This window comes from Leopardus geoffroyi, chromosome B4 (assembly GCF_018350155.1).
Source record: "Leopardus geoffroyi isolate Oge1 chromosome B4, O.geoffroyi_Oge1_pat1.0, whole genome shotgun sequence".
In the NCBI taxonomy this organism is placed as follows: domain Eukaryota; kingdom Metazoa; phylum Chordata; class Mammalia; order Carnivora; family Felidae; genus Leopardus; species Leopardus geoffroyi.
Window position 1 is genome coordinate 103,482,411 of NC_059341.1, and position 22,571 is coordinate 103,504,981.

General features: G+C 38.2%; 1 protein-coding gene across 3 annotated transcripts in view; it reads right to left on the minus strand.

Moving 5' to 3' along the window:
* Nucleotides 1–22,571, minus strand: part of PAWR (pro-apoptotic WT1 regulator) — a 139,751-nt gene that overhangs the window by 51,112 nt on the left and 66,068 nt on the right. For all 3 annotated transcript variants that reach the window (XR_006709467.1, XM_045466299.1, XM_045466300.1), the window contains exon 2: nucleotides 5,138–5,269. Coding sequence is in view for 2 of the 3 variants with exons in the window: in XM_045466299.1 (XP_045322255.1) it covers nucleotides 5,138–5,269 (132 nt within the window). In the remaining variant the exon portion in view is untranslated. The remainder of the gene's footprint in view (nucleotides 1–5,137; nucleotides 5,270–22,571) is intronic.

A 22,571-nucleotide genomic window follows, 5' to 3' on the forward strand; every position in this document is an offset into this window, starting at 1 on the left:
GCAGCCTCTGTGCTGACAGCAGAGTCCAATGTGGGGCTTCAACTCATGAACTATGAGATAATGACCTGAGCCGAAGTCTGACACTCAACTGACTGAGCCACCCAGGTGTCCCTGATTTCCTGTTTTTAAAAGCTGTCCTGTGGTTATGTAGGAGTCTCTGTAAAAAATACACAGGAAAGGGGAGAAAGGCTCTTTCCTTTCTGTCTGGTGGCAACCATCAGCTCAAAGGTAAGCCAAGATGGGTGTTTACAGGTACATCCAGGAGCTATGGAGGAAGAAGCAGTCCAATGTAACACGCTCTCTTCTCAGGGTACACTTCTGGTAGTACCACCAGCTCTCTGTACTCGACAGGGCCCTTGCCCAAACTGGCCCAAAAAAGCACACACACAAGGATACAAGGCCAAGCAAGGTTATATCATTTTTTGGATTTGTGTGCAGTGCGGTGGCCACAAACACCAAGTGCCTAAGGGTGCGGCCTACAGAAAGCCTGCTCATCATGGCATTAACCAGCTAAAGCTTTCCCAAAGCCTTCAGTCTCTTGCAGAAGAGTGAGCTGGACACCACTGTGGGGGTCTGAGAGTCCTGAATTCTTACTAGGTTGGCAAAGATTCCACATACAAATTCTGTCAAGTTATCCTCATTGATCAATTCCATAAAGCTATCAGAAGAAATCCTGACACACAGTGAATCACCAAACCAGTCTACAAGCACAGGGAGATGTGAGGGCTGACATCTGAGGCTATGAGAATGTGGCCTTGGAAAGGGTAACAAGGTCCACCATGCTACTGGTGGTTCTCGCCATGCAGCAGGGAAAAGACGAATACTCTCCAGCTCCGCTATTACTGCTAACATAAGTGATGTTTGTAAAATTCTGAGCTGATACACAATTTAGGACAGTCATATCTGCTTAAAAGTGTCCTTTAATTTGTCTGCTAAAATTCATTGTCTGCAGAATGTTCCATGAATGCACTGTCAAATTATGAAAATTAAAATGCAATAATGTTTGAAGACTATAAGTGGTGGTGTATCTTGTATCTAATAAGATAAACGCTTCTGTCTTTGCTTTATCTTATTGGGAAGTTTATAGTTCAGTGTTTAACTGCTGTTTGGTATAACAGGTGTAAAATAACTTCTGTAACAGTGGAATGCAGAAGCTAGCCATGTAGATTTGTTGATGCATGTAACGATACCCACAGCTTCATTGAGGTGATATAATGCTCTAGTGGTTTCCTCTCAAATGGCTGTTTTTAGGAGTTTGGTAAGAACAAGCTTTTTTAAATTAGATTTTGCTTAGAAATATGAAGAATATCCCAATCTTTTTATCATGATTATATGCAGAATAACAAAGTTAACCAAGGCCTACATTTTTAGGGTTAATCCGATATTCCATTTACTTAGTGGCTGCTTCTGAAAGAATAGTTTAAAAGAATGCTACCATTTTTAGAACTGAATAAAACTGCTGCAAGAGGGTTCTCTTACAAATGAAAATAAATCCTGCTTTACCCAAGCAAAATTGCCTTGGTCTCCACAGTACTGCTGAAGTTCACATAAAAGGCAAAGGCTCCTGTTCCATCCCACAACTTTATGGCATCCATAGAATACTGAATTTCATACAAAGCACTCAGTAATGGTATTTATACTGGGGTATATTAAAACTGATGGAAACTGAACATTAGGTAAATGAGAAGAATTTACCTTAAGATTTATAAGTTAGTAACCAATGCTAGGATTGGGAAACTGGTGGCTATCAGATAGTGTGGGGATAAAGAATTAAAGTTGGCGTTGATCAGCATTGAAAGGAAGGAAGGAAGGAAGGAAGGAAGGAAGGAAGGAAGGAAGGAAGGAAGGAAGAAAGAAAGAAAGAAAGAAAGAAAGAAAGAAAGAAAGAAAGAAAGAAAGAAAATTGAGGGTAACAGGACATGAGATTAGCAACTTATTCTCAAACAATTTAGGGGCAAAAGTTTCTGTACAGTACTTATAACATTTTTTTTTTTTTTTGAGAGAGAGAGAGCACTTGAGCAGGAGAGAAGGGCAGAGGGAGGGAAGGAGGGGGAGTGAGGGAGGGAGGGAAGGAGGGAGGGAGGGAGAGGGAGAGAAAGAGAATCTTAAGCAGGCTCCACACACAGCGTGGAGCCCAATGCAGGGCTTGATCCCAGGACCCTGGGATCATGACCTGAGCTGAAACCAAGAGTCGGACACTCAACCAACTGAGCCATCCAGCCACTCCCTTATAACTTTTCATTAAACTTGAGACTGTTTTAAAAGGAAAATCAATAAATAAATCAAATAAAAACAGAAGAAACATAAAACTCATAAATGCCCTCCCATAAAATGCCATTGATTATATAAACTGATAAACCTTTTCTCATAAATAATTTAGTCAATATGTATCAGAAATTTTTTAAGTCCTTATAATCCTTTGTTTTTTGGCCCAATAAATTTATCTCTGGAAATCTGGACAAATAATTCAAAATACAAAAGTTTAACCTATACAGATTAAACTTCAGTATTATTTACAACAGTAAAAAAATACATATAACCACTGAGGATTTCCATTAATAAGAAATTTGTGTTAACTACTATATACATTAAAATAGAAAACTTTAGGGACACCTGGGTGGCTCAGTCATTAAGCATCTTACTTCAGCTCAGGTCATGATCTCACGGTTTGTGAGGAGTTGGAATCCCGTATCAGGTGAGCTGGAGCCCTGTTTTGGGTGATCCCTGCTTCTCTCTCTCTCTCTCTCTCTGCCCCTCGCTCACTTGTGTGCTCTCTCTCTCTCTTTCTCTCTCCCCCTTCCCTCCCCTCCCTCTCTCTGCCTGCCCCTGGCTCACTTGTGCCCCCACCCCCTCTCTCTCTCTCTCTGAAAGAAAGAAAGAAAGCTGTATGCCACTGAAAATAATACATGAAGAGCTCTGAATAACATGAAAAAATGGCCATACTGCAAAGAACATTTTGGAAATAGCATCACAATTACAAATGCACACTCCTTTTCACCCAGAAATTCCACTACTAGGATTTTATCCTACTGATTTACATACACATATATGCAAAGCAATATGTATTTTAAGTTTTTCACCACCACACTGGTTGTAATAGTAAAAGATTATAAATAACCTAAATAGCCATCAATAGAAATTAGAAAAATTATGGTACATCTATAACATAGAACATTCTCCATTTACATAAAGTAATAGGGAAGTTCTTTATGTAATACTGTGGAAGTCTCACCACAATATTAAGGGAAAAGAACAAAACAGTGGTATGTATATAGGGATATGTGTATAGACATACAGACATACATATAAAGATAAATTTGTTTACAGAGATACTGAGAGAAGTGCTGCTTATCAGCTCACACCATGTTATAACAGGGTAGGTCCTTCTAGTACCTGGATACAGAGGCGCAGATAAACCTGCATCACTTCATCAGCCCTCCTGTCAGTATCTCTGACTCAAAGAGCAGTTTTGCATCTGTGTTTCCAAACTACTTCAAAATATTTTGCCTCTCTCTGCCAAAAAAAAAAAAAAAAAAGCCTTTTTATCATAACCTTGTCAATTAATAGGGAAGTTTATATTTCATTTTGTTCATCAGTAAAATGGGGAGATGTTTCGTATTGCTCAGAAACTCTTTTTAAAATGATACCATAGGGGCGCCTGGGTGGCTCAGTCAGTTAAGCGGCCGACTTCGGCTCAGGTCATGATCTCGTGGTCCGTGAGTTCAAGCCCCGCGTCGGGCTCTGTGCTGACAGCTCAGAGCCTGGAGCCTGTTTCAGATTCTGTGTCTGACCCTCCCCCATTCATGCTCTGTCTCTCTCTGTCTCAAAAATAAATAAACGTTAAAAATAAATAAGTAAAATAAAATGATATCATAATAAAAAACTTTAAAAAAGTCAAAACTGGAGGTGCCTGACTGGCTCAGTCAGAAGAGCATGCAACTCTTGATCTCAGGGTCGTAAGTTCAAGCCCCACAGTTAGGTGTAGAGACTACTTAAATAAATAAACTTAAAAAAATTTTTTTTAAATAAAAAGTCTAAATTAAACTCTGAAAAGATGACACAGTGGCCTAGGATCTCAAAATGTCAGCAAATCAATGTAATACTAGATTATATCAAGACCAATCCCAAATTACAATTTAAACAGAGTAATCTGCTTTATGCTGAGGCATTCTGACACCATCAACTCCCAATTTTCTTTGCCACAAAAACCCAAAATAACAGCTAATTTGAAACCGAGTTAAATGTATTTGTATAATTACATAGAAGTATAGATGTTTCTGGGAATTCACAATACTACATATGGTATTTTGTTACTACGTTTAAATATCTGACTTTGTATAAACTAGATACAACTCTTTATTTGCTACATAATTCTAATGAAATTATCAGCCTCTGGCAGAAGTGTCCACTCATACTTACTAATTCTAACTTTATTAAGAGCAAAAAGGTAATTATTTTTCCTGTTACTTTACAACAGATACTGTTTAAACCTGCTTAATGAGATAGCAGATATTCACTGACTGGGAACAAAGAACCACATAGTCAAAAAGTATTTGGATGCAAGGAAAATCAGTGGTTAAATCCATTGAAAGTACTTAAATGGAGCTGATGCAACCAAAAGGAGAAGGAAAAAATTATTAGAAGCTACTTAAAATTATTGTTAAAATAGCAACTGACATCCTGGTATTTTTAAATATTCATTTGTAAAATTAAAAAATTAAACAAGAAATTTTTAGGGACACCTGGCTGAGTCGGTAAACACCTAACCTGATCTCAGAGTTGTGAGTTCAGGCCTCATGTTGCGCATAGAGCTTACTTTAAAAAAACAAGCAAATTAATTAAAAAAGTAATTTACTTAAAAAATAAATTTTTAAGATAATTTTTAATTTTAATTGTTTTTTTAATGTTTACTTATCTTATAAAGAGAGAGAGACAGAGCACGAATAGGGAAGGGGCAGAGAGACACAGAATCTGAAGCAGGCTCCAGGCTCTATGCTGTCAGCACAGAGCCCAACACGGGGCTAGAACCCACAAGCCATGAGATCATGACCTGAGCCAAAGTCAGATGCTTAACCAACTGAGCCACCCAGGTGCCCCAAGATAATTTTTTTTTAATTAAATTTAAATAAATACTCACTTGTAGCAGATAAGAACTGCCTGGATCTAATAAGCTGGCAGCTTCATTCTGCATCGTGTTCTGTTGTGTAATTGCATCTTCTCGTTTCCGCTCTTTCTGCCCTGCTTCATCGTCTTCATATTCATCTAAGCACTGAAAGAAAGAATAGTTTCCATTTTATTTCCACATAATATTAACAGAATGTTGTGACAGTATGTAAAGACACATTTGATAACATTAAAGAAGTATCTGTGCATACAGCAATATGTACATTTAATTCCTGTAAACTAAATTATCTGCTTAAAATTCCAACCTCCACATTCATACCCCTGATAACTCACCTTTTCTCTAGACTCCAAATAGCAGTTACAGGGTTTGCCTAAAGGTAAGATTCATTTCTTCTTTTCTTACATTCATTCAACAAGTAAACAAATGATGTTTACCTCTTTTCAGAGAATAACAAAAGATATAACCAAGACATGGACTTTTTAGACCAGTGGGAAGATTGTGCGTGTGTGCATGTGTGCGTGTGTGTGACGCAGGAGACTAGTATGTTCTGCCATGATCCATGAAACTACAGGAAGCTAAATGTTAACTTGCAAGCAGGGTGAGACCTCAGACCCTTCATAGTTCTTAAGAGAGGTGAGGATTTGAAAGGCATATGCTCTTATCACAAGGAACATACATAGCTTGAGAAGTATAGACTTTCCACTACATAACACAGAAAGAAGTTAAACACTGCCACAATTCCCCAGAATATAAGTAAAACATGATCAAAACTGATTTGGGGGGGGGTAGCACATGGGTGGCTAAGTCGGTTGAGTGTCCGACTCTTGATTTCGGCTCAGGTCATGATCCCAGGGTCACAGGATTGAGCCCTGCATGAGGCTCTATGGTGAATATGGAGCCTGCTTAAGATTCTCTCTCTCTAGAGGAATCAAAATAGAGGAGAAATACAGGGATCCAAAGTTCCCTCATCCATCAAACACAGCACTATTGAGGCCAGAAGACTTGGAATTCTAGGAATCTTGGCGAAAGAAGGACAGAAACATCCCCAGGGGGCCCACAGGGACAACCTGACAGACCATAGGTTATTGCAAATTGGGAGATAAAATGGGCAGTGTAGGCATGGAGGGAAGGGATCCCCTTCTGTGGAGAGACAAAAGGAAGAGAAAGAGAGGCTGTGGAAGTGTATTTGGACAAGAGAAAAACCATGGACCAGGGAATAGAAAAAATGGAGAAATAATCAATTTATAACTCGATCCAGAGTTGCGGGGTTTCTACCAGACTGGGGCCGGCCACCCTGTACATACACCTGGCGGGGGACGGGAGGGTGGGCAGGAGCTAGCCCTGGGCTCAGTAGCTAAGTCAGAGGCACAGTCAGAGAGAAAAATCCTCTGAGTGCTGTGGGAAGAAGGTAGATAGCTCCAAGGACAAAAGACCCTGCAGACACCAGCCAGTCAGAGGCCTTTTGTAGGCTGGCTGGGGGGAATGGCACTACCCCATAACCAGGGCCTGAGGAGCAGGATCCTTTAAGATACTGGGGTTTGAATCCCAGCTGAGCACCTGGAAAGCACAGCAGACTGGAGCAGGACAGAAGAGCCCACTCGCACGTGTACAACACTGTGAAAATGGCCTGAACAGTGTGGTCTGGGACACCTGGTCAGGGAAAGAAAGAATGGGGTGTTGCCATTTTTCTCCCCATCACCAACAAAGCGGGGCTTCAGGGAACAGGACTGCAGCCCCCAGCGGAGGCAGGACTGCCTACACCAAACCACGCCTCCCCATGCCTCATAGCTACATATGTATCGACGCAAGATTCACACTGACTGAACCAGAGGGCCCCACCTCTAGACCAGTGCAACCACTGGTTCCAAGGCACAATCAGATACCAGTCCAGCGGTTTTGCATTTTCTGATTGATTCTTGGTTAATTCTTATTTTAGATATGTAGATAGGTTTTTTTTCCTTCCCTTTCTTCCTCTTAGTTCATCCCTTCCCTATTCTGAATATTCTGGTCATTGGTTTGTTTAAGTGGACATTTTTAATCTATTCTTTTTACCCCTCTTCTGTATCTCCTTCTTCTTCATTTTCCTCTCTCTCTGGATTAAGTTGTATACTTTCTCTAATTCCTGCCTAGTCAATTTTTTCTTCTCTTTTCTTTTTCCCCACCCCTATCATTTCTCTCTTTATATGGTATAAGGCTTCTTCCACCACCACCACCCCTTTTTAAATTTTTTCCAGGAAAAAATTCGTTGTTACTTCAACGAACAAATCAAATCACAGCTGGTGGCAGGTCCAAACCACTATCATGAGTAGGGAGATAAAGCAACCAGTCACAACAACAAAGAGCATGCAACACATTCCAAAAATCACCTCCTAAAGGGCCAGGCCCTGGATGGTTTATGACCCTTTTTTAATATAATAGTGTTTGCAGGTGCAGGACACACAATAAGCTATTAAAACACATAAGGCACAGAAAACTAGCCAAAATGATGAAACAGAATTCTCAAAAGAAATTCCAGGAAGAAATGACAGCTAGGTAATTGCTCAAAACAGATATAAACAATATATCTGATCAATAATTTAGAATAATAGTCATAAGATTAACAGCTAGGCTTTAAAAAGTAGAGACTCTATTGCTGCAGAGATCAAGGAACTAAGAGATAGTCACAATGAACTAAGAGATGTTGTAAATGAGGTACAAAATAAACTACATGCAATGACAGCAAGGATGGAGGAAGCAGAGGGGAGAATAAGTGAAAGAGAAGATAAAATTATGGAAAATGATGAAGCCCAGAAAAAGAGAGATAAAAAAAAAAATACTAGACCACGGGGAGAATTAGAGAGTTAAGTGATTCAATGAAACAATAATATCCGTATCATAAGAGTTCCAGAAGAAAAAGAGAGAGAAAGGGGCAGAAGGTTTACTTGAACAAATTATAGCTCAGAACTTCCATAATCTGGGGAAGGAAGCAGACATCCAAATCCAGGAGGCACAGAACACTCCCTTCAGATTCGACAAGAATAGGTCTTCACCATGGCTATGACAGTGAAACTGGCAAAATACAAAGATAAAGAGAATTATAAAAGCAGCTAGGGACAAATGGGCCTTAACACACAAGGGTAGACACATAAGGGTAGTTCCAGACCTGTCCAGTGAAAATTGGCAGGCCAGAAGACAGTGGCAGGAAATAGTCAATGTGCTGAAGAGGAAAAATATGCAGCCAAAAATCCTTTATCCAGCAAGGCTGTCTTTCAGAACAAAGGAGAAGAGACTTTCCCAAACAAAAGCTGAAGGAGTTCATGACCACTAAACCAGCCCTGCAAGAGATCCTAAGGGGGACTCTATGAGTGGAATGCTACAAAGACTACAAAGGACCAGAGACATCACAAGCATGAAACCTACAAGTCACACAATGACACTAAATCCGTATCTTTCAATAATAACTCTGAATGTAAATGAGCTAAATCCTCCAATCAAAAGACACAGGGTGTCAGAATGGATAAAAAACAATATTCATCTATATGCTGTCTACAAGAACCTCATTTTAGACCTGAGGACACCTTCAGATTGAAAGTAGGGAGATGGAGAACCATCTATCATGCTACTGGAAGTCAAAGAAGGCTGGAGTAGCCATACTTATACCAGACAAACTAGATTTTAAACTAAAGGCTGTAACAAGAGATGAAGAAGGTCATTGTATCATAATTATGTGGTCTATCCATCAAGAAGAGCTAATCATGTTTATGCTCCCAACCCTACTACTACTACTAAAGTCCCCTGCGATACTGATAAAAATACAGTAATCGCAGGGGACTTTAGTACTCCACTTACAACAATGGACAGATCATCTAAACAGAAAATCAATAAAGACACAATGGCCTTAAATGATACACTGGACCAGAAGGACTTGACAGATATATTCACAACTTTTCATCCAAAAGCAGCAGAATACACATTCTTCACAAGTGCACCTAGACCATTCACCAAGATAGATCACATACCAGGTCACAAAACAGCCCTTAATAAATATGAAACAAATGAGATCATACCATGTGTATTTTCAGATCACAATGCTATGAACTTGAAAAAAATTGGAAAGAGAAAAAAATTGGAAAGCCTCCAAATGCATGCAGGTTAAAAAACATCCTACTAAAGAATGAATGGGTCAACCAGGCAATTAAAGAAGAAATTTAAAAATACATGGAGACAAATAAAAGTGAAAACATGACAGTTGAAACCCTTTGGGATGCAGCAAAGGCAGTCATAAGAGGAAAATACATTGCAAACCAGGCCTATCTCAAGAAATAAGAAAAATCCCAAACACAAAACCCAACCTCACACCTAAAGTAACTAGAAGCAAGACAGCAAACAAACCCAAAGCCAGCAGAAGAGAAATAATAAACATTATAGCAGAAATAAACAATATAGAATCAAAAACAAAAACAACATGAGAACAAATCAATGAACAGCTGGTTTTTTGAAAAAATAAACAAAATTGATAAACCCCTAGCCAGACTTCTCACAATGTAGAAAAGAGAGAGAATCCAAATAGATAAAATCATGAAAGAGGAAATCTCAAACACCACCACAGAAATACACACAATTATTAGAGAATACTATAAAAAATTATATGCCAAAGAACTGTACAACCTGGAAGAAATGGACAAATTCCTAGACGACCACACACTACCAACACTCAAAGGGGAAGAAATAGAAAATTTGACCAGACCCATAACCAGCAAATAAATTGAATGAGTTATCAAAAATCTCCCAACAAATAAAAGTCCTGGGCCACATGGCTTCCCAGGGGAATTCTACCAGACACATAAAGCAGAGTTAATACATATCCTTCTCAAGATGTTCCAAAAATAGAAACAGAAGGAAAGGTTCCATACTCATTCCATGAGGCCAGTATTACCTGGATTTCCCAAACCAGACAGAGACCCCACTAAAAAGAGTTACAGGCCAATATCTCTGATGAATATGGGTGCAAAAATTCTCAACAAGATATTAACAAATCAAATTCAACAGCACATAAAAAGAATTGTTGACCATGATCAATTGAAAGGGCTGGTTCAATATTCGCAAATCAAACAATGTCATGCATCACATTAGTAGAAAAAAGGGTAAGAACCATATGATCCTGTCAATAGATGCTGAAAAAAAATCATTGGACAAAATATAGCACCCATTCTTAATAAAAACACTCAAGAAAGTTGGGATAGAAGGAACATACCTTAACATCAAAAAGGTCATATATAGAAAGTCAACAGCTAGTATCATCCTCAATGGGGAAAAACTGAGAGGATCCCCCCGAGATCAGGAACACAACAGGGATGTCCACTCTCACCACTGTTCTTTAACACAGGGTTAGAAGTTCTAGCCTCAACAATTAGACAACAGAATGAAATAAAGGCATCCAAACTGGCAGAGAAGAACTCAAACTTTCACGTTTTGCAGAAAACATGATACTTTACATGGAAAACCCAAAAGACGCCACCAAAAAGCTGCTAGAACTGATACATGAATTCAGCAAAGTCACAGATACAAAACCAGATTGATACAGAAATCAGCTGCATTTCTATACACCGATAATGAAGTAACAGAAAGAGAAATTAAGAAATCAATCCCATTTACAACTGCACCAAGAACCATAAAATACCTAGGAATATACCTAACCAAAGATGTAAAACATAAGTATGCTGAAAACTGTAGAAAAATTATGAAAGAAATTGAAGACGACACAAAGAAATGGAAAAACATTCCACGCTCATGGATTGGAAGAACAAATATTGTTAAAATGCCAATACCACCCAAATCAATCTAGACATTCAAAGCAATCCCAATCAAAATTGCACCAGCATTCTTCTCAGAGCTAGAACAAACAATCCTAAAATTTGTATGGAACTACAAAAGACCCTGAAGAGCCAAAAAATATTGAAAAAGAAAACCAAAGCTGGAGGCATCACAATCCCGGACTTCAAGCTGTATTACAAAGCTATAATCATCAAGACAATATGGTATTGGCACAAAAACAGATACAAAGACCAATGGAATAGAATAGAGAACCCAGAACTGGACTCACAAATACATAGCCAACTAATCTTTAACAAAGCAGGAAAGAATATCCACTGGAAAAAAGACAGTCTGTTTAGTAAATGGTGCTGGGAGAACTGAATCACAGCAACATGCAGAAGAATGAAACTGGACCACTTTCTTACAGCATACACAAAAATAAACTCAAAATGGATGAAAGACCTAAATGTGACACAGGAAACCATCAAAACCCTACAGAAAACAGGCAACGATTTCTTTGACCTCAGCTGCAGCAGCTTCTTGCTTCTTGCTTCTTGAGTCTTGCCTAACTCAACACACGAAAAACAAATAATCCAGTCAAGAAATGGGCAGAAGACATAAATTGACAGTTTTCCAAAGAAGACATCCAGATGGCAAACAGACATATGAAAAGATGCTCAACATCATTCATCATCAGGGAAACACAAATCAAAACCACACTGAGATACCACCTCACACCAGTCAGAGTGGCTAAAATTAACAACTCAGGAAACAACAGAAATGCTCAGGATGTGGAGAAATGGGAACCCTCTGGCGCTGTTGGTGGGAATGCAAAATGGTGTACCCAATCTGGAAAACAGTTTGAAGGTTCTTCAAAAGATTAAAAATAGAATTACCCTATGACCCAACAATAGTACTACTAAGAATTTATCCAAAGGATACAGGAGTGCTGATTCATAGGGGCACATGTACCCCAATGTTTACAGCAGTGCTTTCAACAATAGCCAAATTATGAAAAGAGCCCAAATGTCCATCAACTGATGAATGGATAAAGAAGATGTGGTTTAGGGGCACATGGGTGGCTCAGTCGGTTGGGTGTCTGTCTTCGGCTTAGGTCATGAACTCGCAGCCTGTGAGTTCCAGCCCTGCATCAGGCTCTGTGCTGACAGCTCAGAGCCTGGAACATGCTTCGGATTCTGTGTCTCCCTCTCTCTCAAAAATAAAGAAACACTTAAAAATAACTTAAAAAAAAAGATGTGATTTATGTATACAATGGAATACTAGTTGGCAATGAGAAAGAATGAAATCCTGCCATTTGCAACAACGTGGATAGAACTGGAGGTATTATGCTAAGTGAAATAAGTCAGTCAGAGAAAGACCTATCATGTTTTCACTCATATGTTGAACTTGAGAAATGTAACAGAAGACCATGGGGGAAGGGAAGGGGGGAGAAAACAGTTTCAAACAGAGAGGGAGGCAAACCCATAAGAGACTCTTAAAGATAGAGAGGAATGTTGATGGGGGAGGGGGGGAGGGGAAAGAGGAAAATGGGTGATGGGCATTGAGGAGGGCACTTGTTGGGATGAGCACTGGATGCTATATGTAAGTGATGATTCATGGGAATCTACTCCTGAAGCCAAGAACAAGCATAGTGTATACACTGTATGCTACCTAACTTGACAATAAATTATTTAAAAAAAAAAAATCTCTCTCTCTCTAGGAGTGCCTGGATGGCTCAGTCGCTTAAGTATCCAACTTCCACTCAGGTCATTATCTCGTGGTTCCTGAGTTGGAGCCCCATATCGGGATCTGTGCTGACAGCTCAGAGTCTGAAGCCTGCTTCACATTCTGTGTCTCCTTCTCTGCCCCTTCCCCACTCACACTCTTTCTCTCTCTCTAAAATAAATAAATGTCAAAAAAAATTTTTGAAGATTCTCTAACAAACAAATAAAAGAAACTTATTTTGGGAACAGAACCTGTATACAGCTGTTCAAAGTGGAAATTAACAGGGGTCAAAAGTGGAGTAGACAACAATATAGGCAATTTGATCCTATGAAAAATAATGTATCCTAGCAGGACAACAGAAACAACAAAAGAAATCTTGTAAAGGGTACCCAGGTTGAAGAAATTAGTCCTGATTAGAAAAATAATCTCTCTTAGAACTCTCTAAAAAACTTTTTCAGACCAATAGATAGTGTCATGTTTAATGGCAAAATATCCACAAAATTTAAAAGCAAAATCAGACTTAAAACATTCATATTCATTCCACTATCAAGATAGCTGTTAACATCATTCTGGGAGTGCTATCTGATTAAACTAGGTAATAAACAATTTCAACTTTAGAAAGAAAGCAAAATCCCTTTACCTCAGATCATATAATTTCATTGAGATAATACATAAAAATATTTTAGAATTATTAGAGCTTGTTACGATGGTTTTTATGTAAGTATGAAAAAACAGCTTCCCAAAGTAACATCAATAGTCAGATTGTATAATTTTAGAATAATAAGTATAAAAAACAATAACCTTTATGAAACAGAACTATAAAACTTTGCTGAGAAATATAAACTAAAACCTATTCTTAAATGGAGAAAAACCTAATATTGTGAAGATATCAATAATCTGTAAATCAATTTGTAAGTTGAATAAAAATTCCAATCAATATTTTAAGGGAATTTATTTGGAAAGTAGAGTGGGTCATCTGGATAAATAAATACATAATGCATCCAGAAAACTTACTTTTCTGAAAAGAGTTATGACAGAACATTCACTCGTTAACATTAAAATGTATAAATTCACAATAATTACTGTACAATTGAGGCCCTTAGGAAAAAAGAATACAGTAAAAGAATTCTTTGATACTGAGACAGGAGATCAATCATTTAATGCAGAGTGCAGGCTGACAAGCAAAAGAATAAGATCTGGGAAAAATAAAGAGTGGTCTTATCTCTAGCCTTCTACTCTAGGAAAGCAAACATCACTCATTCTCCAGTACCTGGACTGCAAAAATGCCTTACCATAAGATCGAATGTCAGTCACACAAAGCTAGAACTCTTATATCCTAGAGTAGCATAGATAGAAAGTAAAAGTTGAAGCAAGTAGCCATGAACTCCCTGGGCACAGGGATAATATTTTATTTCTCCTTGTTTTCATTTGCTGAGATCCAGTCTCTCGATACTAACCACCTTCCCTCCTTCCACTACATCAATAAATGTAGACTCCCTTGCTAGCAAATTAAAAAGAAGAAGAAAAAAATTCAGCAAATGTTAAATGAATGAATGAGTTAACAAGATGAGACAAATTAGGGGGATGGGCAATGGTACCCCAACTTAAAACTGAACGTTCTTTCTCACGGCAATACTGTCACCTACTGACCCGGGAACCTACTCATCACACACACTATCTCTGTGGAGAGTGTGTGCATCTTACATTCTAGGCAGCTTTTAGAAAAGTGATTACTTGATGAATCACAACTTCCCTCCAAGGTTCTTCTAGCAACCAATACAGTTCTTTTGGCAACAAGCATCCTAAAAATTCTTTAAGCTATCTTACATAACTGGGATAAATACACCTGGAGGAACACTTTGCTAGAAATGGTGAGAAATAAGAATGAAAGTAAAAAAGAACTGAGTTAATGGACCAAGGTGGGTTAAGACATTTTCTACTTCTATTTCTTGCAAACATTAGTATTTCTCAAAGTGCACAGCCAACTGATATCCTTAAGAGAGACAGAATTATGTTTTAAGATTTTTTATTTTTAAGTATTCTCTACATCCAACATGGGGCTCAAACTCACAACCCCAAGATCAAGAGTCATATGCACCATCTACTGAGCCAGCCAGGCATCCTGACAGTTATTTTTTTTTTATCTGAAATGTTTTTTTTTCTTCTTTTTTTTATTGTTTTCTTAAATCTAAATCCAAGTTAGTTAACATATAGTATAATAATGACTTCAGGAATAGAATTTAGTGATTCACTGCTTACATATAACACCCAGTGCTCATCCCAACAAGTGTCCTCCTTAATGCCCCTCAACCATTTAGCTCTTCCCCACCCAACACCCCTCCAGCAACCCTCAGTTTGTTCTCTGTATTCAAGAGTGTCTTATGGTTTGTCTCCTTTGTTTTTACATTGTTTTTGCTTCCCTTCCTTACGTTCATCTGTTTTTTATCTACAGTTTTCAGTGTACAGATTTTTCACCTCTTTGGTTAGGTTTATTCCTAGGTATTTTATGGTTTTAAGTGCAATTGTAAATGGGATCGAGTCCTTGATTTCTCTTTCTGCTGCTTCATAACTGGTGTATAGAAATGCACTGAATTTCTGTGCATTTATTTTATATCCTGCGACATTGCTGAATTCATGTATCAGTTCTAGCAGTCTTTTGGATCTTCCACATACAGCATCACTTCATTTGTGAAGAGTGAAAGTTTGACTTCCTCCTTGCTGATCTGGATGACTTTTATTTCTTTGTGTTGTCTGATTGCTGAGGCTAGGACTTCCAACACTATGTTGGGTAACAGTGGTGAGAGTGGACATCCTTGTTGTATTCCTGACCTTAGGGGAAAGCACTCAGTTTTTCCCCATTGAGGATATTAGTGGCAGGTCTTTCATGATCTTGAGGTATGATGTTTCTATATCTACTTTCTTGAGGGTTTTTATCAAGAAAGGATGCTGTATTTTGTCAAACGCTTTTTCAGCATCTATTGAGAGGATCATGTGGTTCTTATCCTTCTTTTATAATGTGATGCATCACATTGATTGATTTGTAGATACTGAACAAGCCCTGTATCCCAAGAATAAATCCCACTTGATCATGGTGAATAATTCTTTTAATGTATTGTTGAATCTGGTTGGCTAGTATCTTGTTGAGAATTTTTGCATTCATGTTCATCAGGGAAACTGCTGTGTAGTTCTCCTTTTTAGTCGGGTCTTTGTCTGGTTTTGGAATCAAAGTAATGCTGGCCTCATAGAATGAGTTTGGAAGTTTTCTCTCCATTTCTATTTTTTGGAATGGCTTCAAAAGAACGGGAGTTAACTCTTCTTTAAATGTTTGGTAGAATTCCCCTGGAAAGCCATCTGGCCCTGGACTCTTGTTTGTTGGGAGATTTTTGATTACAGATTCAATTTCTTTATTGGTTGTGCGTCTGTTCAAATCTTCTATTTCTTCCTGTTTCAGTTTTAGTAGTTTATATGTTTCTAGAAATTTGTCCATTTCATTCAGATTGCCCAATTTGCTGGCATATAATTGCTCATAATATTCTCTTATTATTGTTAGCATTTCTGCAGTTTGGTTGTGCTCTCTCCTCTTTAATTCATGATTTTATTTGGGCCCTTTTCCTTTTTCTTTTTGATCAGTCTCGCTAGGGGGTGTATCAATTTTGTTATTTTTTTCAAAGAACCAGCTCCTGGTCATTGATCTGTTCTACTGGTTTTTTGATTTCACTATCACTGATTTCTGCTCTAATCTTTATTATTTCCCTTTTTCTGCTGGTTTTGGACTTTATGTTCTGTTCTTTTTCCAGCTCTTTTAGGTGTAAGGCTGGGTTGTGTATTTGAGACCTTTCTTGCTTCTTTAGGAAGGCCTAGATTGCTATTTTCTTCCCTCTTATGACTGCCTTTGCTGCATCTCAAATGCCACGACAACAAGGATGGACAAAGCAGAGCAGCGAATCTGCGATATAGAAGACAAAATTTTGGATAATAATGAAGCAGAAAAACAGGTAAACAAAGGCAATAAAATCACAATACAAGACTTAGAGAAATCAATGACTTATTAAAAAAGAATAACATCCAAATCACAGCAGTCCCAGAAGATGAAGAGAGAGAAGAAGGGCAGAAGGTTTACGTGAGCAAATTATAGTGGAAAACTTTCCTAATTTGGGGAAGGACACAGACATCAAAATCCAAGAAGCACAGAGAACTACCATTAGATTCAACAAAAACTGACCATCACCAAGGCACATCATAATCAAATTCATAAAATACACAGACAAGGAAAGAATTATGAAAGCAGCAAACGAAAAAAAAAGTCCCTAACCTATAAGGGCAGACAGATCTGATTTGCAGCAGACCTATCCACAGAAACTTGGCAGGCCAGAAAGGAGTGGCAGGATATATACAATGTGTTGAACTGGAAAAATATGCAGCCAAGAATTATTCATTCAGCAAGGCTGTCATTCAAAATAGAAGGAGAAAGAGGTTCCCAAACAAAAACTAAAGGAGTTCGTGACCATTAAACCAGCCCCACAAGAAGTTCTAAGAGGGACCCTTTGAGTGGAGGAAACACAAAACAAAACAAAAAAGACCAAAAGAAACAAAGACTAGAAAGGACCAGAGAATATCACCAGAAACACCAACTTTACAGGCAACACAATGCCACTAAGTTTATATCTTTCAGTACTCACTCTAAATGTCAATGGATTAAATGCTCCAATCAAAAGACATAGGGTATCAGAATGTATAATAAAACAGGATCCATCTATATGCTGGTTACTAGAGACCCATTTTAGACCTAAAGACACCTGCAGATTGAAAGTAAGGGGAGGAAGAACTGTCTACCATGCTAGTGGTTGCCAAAAGAAAGCTGTAGTAGCCATACTCCTATCAGACAAACTAAATTTTAAAATAAAGACTGTAACAAGAGATAAAGAAGGGCATTACATCATAATTAAGGGGTTTATCCACCAAGATCTAACAACTGTAAATATTTATGCCCCCAATGTGAAAGCACCCAAATATATAAATCAATTAATCACAAACATAAAAGAAACTCATTGATAATAATACCATAATAGTAGGGGACCTTCAACACCCCACTTACAACAATGGACAGATCATGTAAGCAGAAAACCAACAAGGAAACAATGGCTTTGAATGACACACTGGACCGGATGGACTTAATAGGTATGTTCAGAACATTTCATCCTAATGCAGCAGAATACACATTCTTCTTGAGTACACATTTAACATTCATTATCTAGAATAGATTGCAGAATGCGACACAAATCAGACCTCAACAAGATCAAGATCATACCCTGCATATTTTCAGACCACAACACTATGAAACTCGAAATTAACCACAAGAAAAAATTCAGGAAGACCATGAATACTTGGAGATTAAAGAACATCCTAAAAGAACGGGTTAACCAATAAATTAAGGAGGAAATTAAAATGTACATGGAAGACAATGAATATGAAAACACAACAGCTCAACAGTTACATAAAAAAATTTTTTTTAAGTTTACTTATTTTTGAGAGAGAGAGAGAGAGAGAGAGAGAGAGAGAGAGAAAGAACAAGCAGAGGAGGGACAGAGAAAGGGAGAAAGAGAATCTCAAAGAGGCTCTGCACTGTCAGCGCAGAACCCATGTAGGGCTCAAGCTCACAAATTGCTAGATCAGGACCTGAGCCGAAATCAACAGTCAGACACTTAACCAAATAGGCTGCCCAGGCACCCCTCCCCACCAACAGTAATTTTTAAATAAGTACTAGCAAAAGAGAACCAAAAAGAACCGTAAACATTTTTTAAAGTTTCTTTCTACTAAGTACAAGCTTTTAAGAGAAAAAGAGAAGAAGAAAAAGACACTGATTTTATATTATATTTATACCAATACTGTGGAACTGAATTCCTTATCTCTCTTCCCAGCTCTCATTTCTAGATGAATGTAATCATGTAAACATTACTCTCTCCTTTTACACAGATTACAAAAGAGAAATGCATTAGAACTAGGTTAACAATTATTTTAAATTGAAACCAAAAAAGTCAAATTTTATGAAATGACAGTTTGAAACACAAATAATAAGCATCACTGATTGTCATCAAGTTCTTTGCTTTTCCAAAAGCTGCATTTTATAGCACTAATATTTCAGCAGGTAAAACCCCTGAGCAAAACAAAGATATGATTTTCATTCCTAACAACACATTATTAACTTTAAAATTCTATATATGTCCTAAAAAATTATTCAGATTATCGCTACAAATCTGACAAAAGTAACCAAGTAAAAAGGAAATCAGGATTTTTTTTATTGTTTATATTTTAGAGAGAAAGAAAGAGAGTACGTGCAAGTGTGCACATGGGTGAGGGGCAGAAAGAAAGGGAGACAGAATCCTAAGCAGACTCTGCACTTTAATCAGAATGATTAAAATTAAAGACTGATAATATCAAGCGTTACTGAGGATTTCAAACATCCTAGGAATAGGAATGGGAATATCTCCTATATCACTGGTAAAAATTAAACACAGAAAACAGTTTGACAATTTCTTATAAACTTAAACATACATTTACCATATCACCCAGCAATTCTAGTTATTTACCAAGAGGAATAAAAACATGTTCACTCAAAACGTGCACAAAAACTTGTATGAAAAAAAATCAACTTTTTTCATAATAGCCAAAAATTACAAATAGTTCAAAAGTCTACCAACTAGTAAACAGATAAATAGTAGTATAGCCATATAGCAGAAAACTAACTCAGTAACAAAATGAATGGAATCTCAAAAGCATGATGCTAGGGGCGCCTGGGTGGCGCAGTCGGTTAAGCGTCCGACTTCAGCCAGGTCACGATCTCGCGGTCCGGGAGTTCGAGCCCCGCGTCGGGCTCTGGGCTGATAGCTCAGAGCCTGGAGCCTGTTTCCGATTCTGTGTCTCCCTCTCTCTCTGCCCCTCCCCCGTTCATGTTCTGTCTCTCTCTGTCCCAAAAATAAATAAAAAACGTTGAAAAAAAAATTTTTTTTAATAAAAAAAAAAAAAGCATGATGCTAATGAAGACTATATACTGTATGATTCCATGTATATAAAATTCCAGAGAAAGCAAAATCATAATGACAGAAAACAGATCAGTGGTTGCCAGGAGCTGGGTGTGAGAAGAAGGAGCTGATGAGAAAGGGGCAGAAGGAGTGATGGAAATGTTCTATATGATTCTCATGATGGTTTACTCAGATTTGTACATTTGTCAAAATTCATCAAATTGTATTCTTAAAACAGTAGCATATTATTATATATAAATGACAAATAAATATAACATTAAAAACATAGTGGAGATATTGAACAAATGAAATGAGTTTAAAAAACAAAGACTGAGGGGCGCCTGGGTGGCGCAGCCGGTTAAGTGTCCGACTTCAGCCAGGTCACCATCTCGCAGTCCGGGAATTCGAGCCCCGCGTCAGGCTCTGGGCTGATGGCTCAGAGCCTGGAGCCTGTTTCCGATTCTGTGTCTCCCTCTCTCTCTGCCCCTCCCCCGTTCATACTCTGTCTCTGTCCCAAAAATAAATAAACGTTGAAAAAAAAAATTAAAAAACAAACAAACAAACAAACAAACAAAGACTGAACCTTTTATCTGATTAAGCTTCTAGATCCAACTACTAATTACAGAAAATAGAGGGGGGACATAAACTCTCATCAGATAAGCACCATGGAGATGCAATCATGAAATCCAAACTATAGGAAACTCTAAGCAGGAGTCAGAAAACTGTGAAAAAATAAGGCAATATTTTAGTCTTCTAGGGCTACATAAGATCTGTTACCTTTATTTTTTTTTAACAATCCTTTAAAAACACAAAACCATTCTTAGCTCTCCATCATACAGAAACAAGCCTCTACTGATCTCTGCTATAAAAGACAAACAGCCAGTCTCTACAACTAATAAACTGCCAGGAGAAGGGAAAAGAGAAAACAAAGGAGAAGAGACCAATAAATTTGAAACTCAAAGGACATATGAACTAATACCAATATACCGACCTACTTACTCTATGCCCTTATTAAAGGAAACTTTTTAAAATTATCATTTAAGAGACTGTTTGAATAATGCATATATGGTAAAAGTAAGTCTCAGGAGTTTCATGAGATTAAGGATCTATTTTTAACCTTTTCAGGTGTAGTGATATTTTCTTTTGTTTAAAAAAAAAAAAAAAAAAGATTCCAGGGGACCTGGGTGGCTCAGTGGGTTAAGCATCTGACTCTTGGTTTCGGCTCAGGTCCTGATCTATCTCACATTTCGAGGCCCCTCATCTCCCATCAGGCTCTGCACTGACAACATGAAGCCTGCTTGGGATTCTCTCTCTCTCTTCTCCTTCCTCCCTCCCGGTCTCTCTCTCTCTCTCAAAATAAACAAATTAAACTTAAATTTAAAAAGAAAATTACAGGGCACCTGAGTGGCTCAGTCGGTTAAGCGGCCGACTTCAGCTCAGGTCATGATCTCACAGTCCGTGAGTTCGAGCCCCGTGTTGGGCTCTGTGGCTGACAGCTCAGAGCCTGGAGCCTGTTTCGAATTCTGTGTTTCCCTCTCTCTGACCCTCCCCCATTTATGCTCTGTCTCAAAAACAAATAAACCTCAAAAAAAAATTTTTTTTTTAAAAAGAAAATTACAAGATAGGAACTCAGAATTTGGAATCATAAAGACCTAGATTCAAATCCCAAGTCTGTCACTTAAAATAGTAATAGTTTCTACTATTGACTATTTTCTAGGTGTGCAGGGCACTGTTAAGCACTAACATGTAATATTTCATAAATTCTCACAAAAACCTTAGGAAGGTGTGTACTATTTTACAGAAGAGGAATGTGAGGATCAGAATTACATAACAGGCTTAAAAACACAAAGTTGTTGAGGGGTCAGTTGGAACTCTGACCAAGAATAACCTATTCATCAGTCATAAAATTCACTTAGCACCTCACAACCAGAATTTTCATTAAGAAAAAGAACAGAACAGAAAATATCAGAGAACACATTTTTAATGAAGCTTTTGTTTCAGACTGTCTATGAATACACTGGCTCACTTAGTATAAGTATATAGTACAAAATTAGAGGTGCAGGGAAAAAAGAGCGGCTATGAGTTGACGATAGCCGTAGCTGGATGACGGCTGTAGAAGCGTTTATCTACCCTGTAGTTGTGTGTGTGTGTGTGTGTGTGTGTGTGTGTGTGTGTTAATTTTTAATTTATTTTTTTTTTAATTTTTTTTTTCAACGTTTATTTTTATTTTTGGGACAGAGAGAGACAGAGCATGAACGGGGGAGGGGCAGAGAGAGAGGGAGACACAGAATCGGAAACAGGCTCCAGGCTCTGAGCCATCAGCCCAGAGCCCGACGCGGGGCTCGAACTCACGGACCGCGAGATCGTGACCTGGCTGAAGTCGGACGCTTAACCGACTGCGCCACCCAGGCGCCCCTAATTTTTAATTTTAAAGGGACTTTCTGGAGGAATTCTATCAGGTCGCATTCCCACATCTACTTCAGTCACTGAAACAGACCAAGCTTCCCCCAGGTCTCATCCAGCACTGTACAGACTCTCATTCCCATCTTGCTTTGTACATTCCATAATCTAAGTCAATCATGTATTCCTCCTCTCTTTCCTAATCATTACACTGTATCCTCTGAATTCCTGTAGATTCATGAACTGCTCTCCTCAGCTGCAGAATGAAATCTAGCTGGCTCTCAGTAAAAGCCCTTCCCCCTATAGCTGTCTCAACTTAAAGCTATTTGTTTTTTAATTTCTCTCATACCTTCAGTCCTGGTGGTAGGGTTAGTGCTTTCTCTGACCACCATTCTGGAGCAAGTCTCTCCTTTGACCATGAAGCTCTATCTAGCCCAGTGATTCTCATTTAGTCAATATCACTCCCTACAAGGACTGGAATTTTGTGAAGGCATTTTTGGTCGTATTGA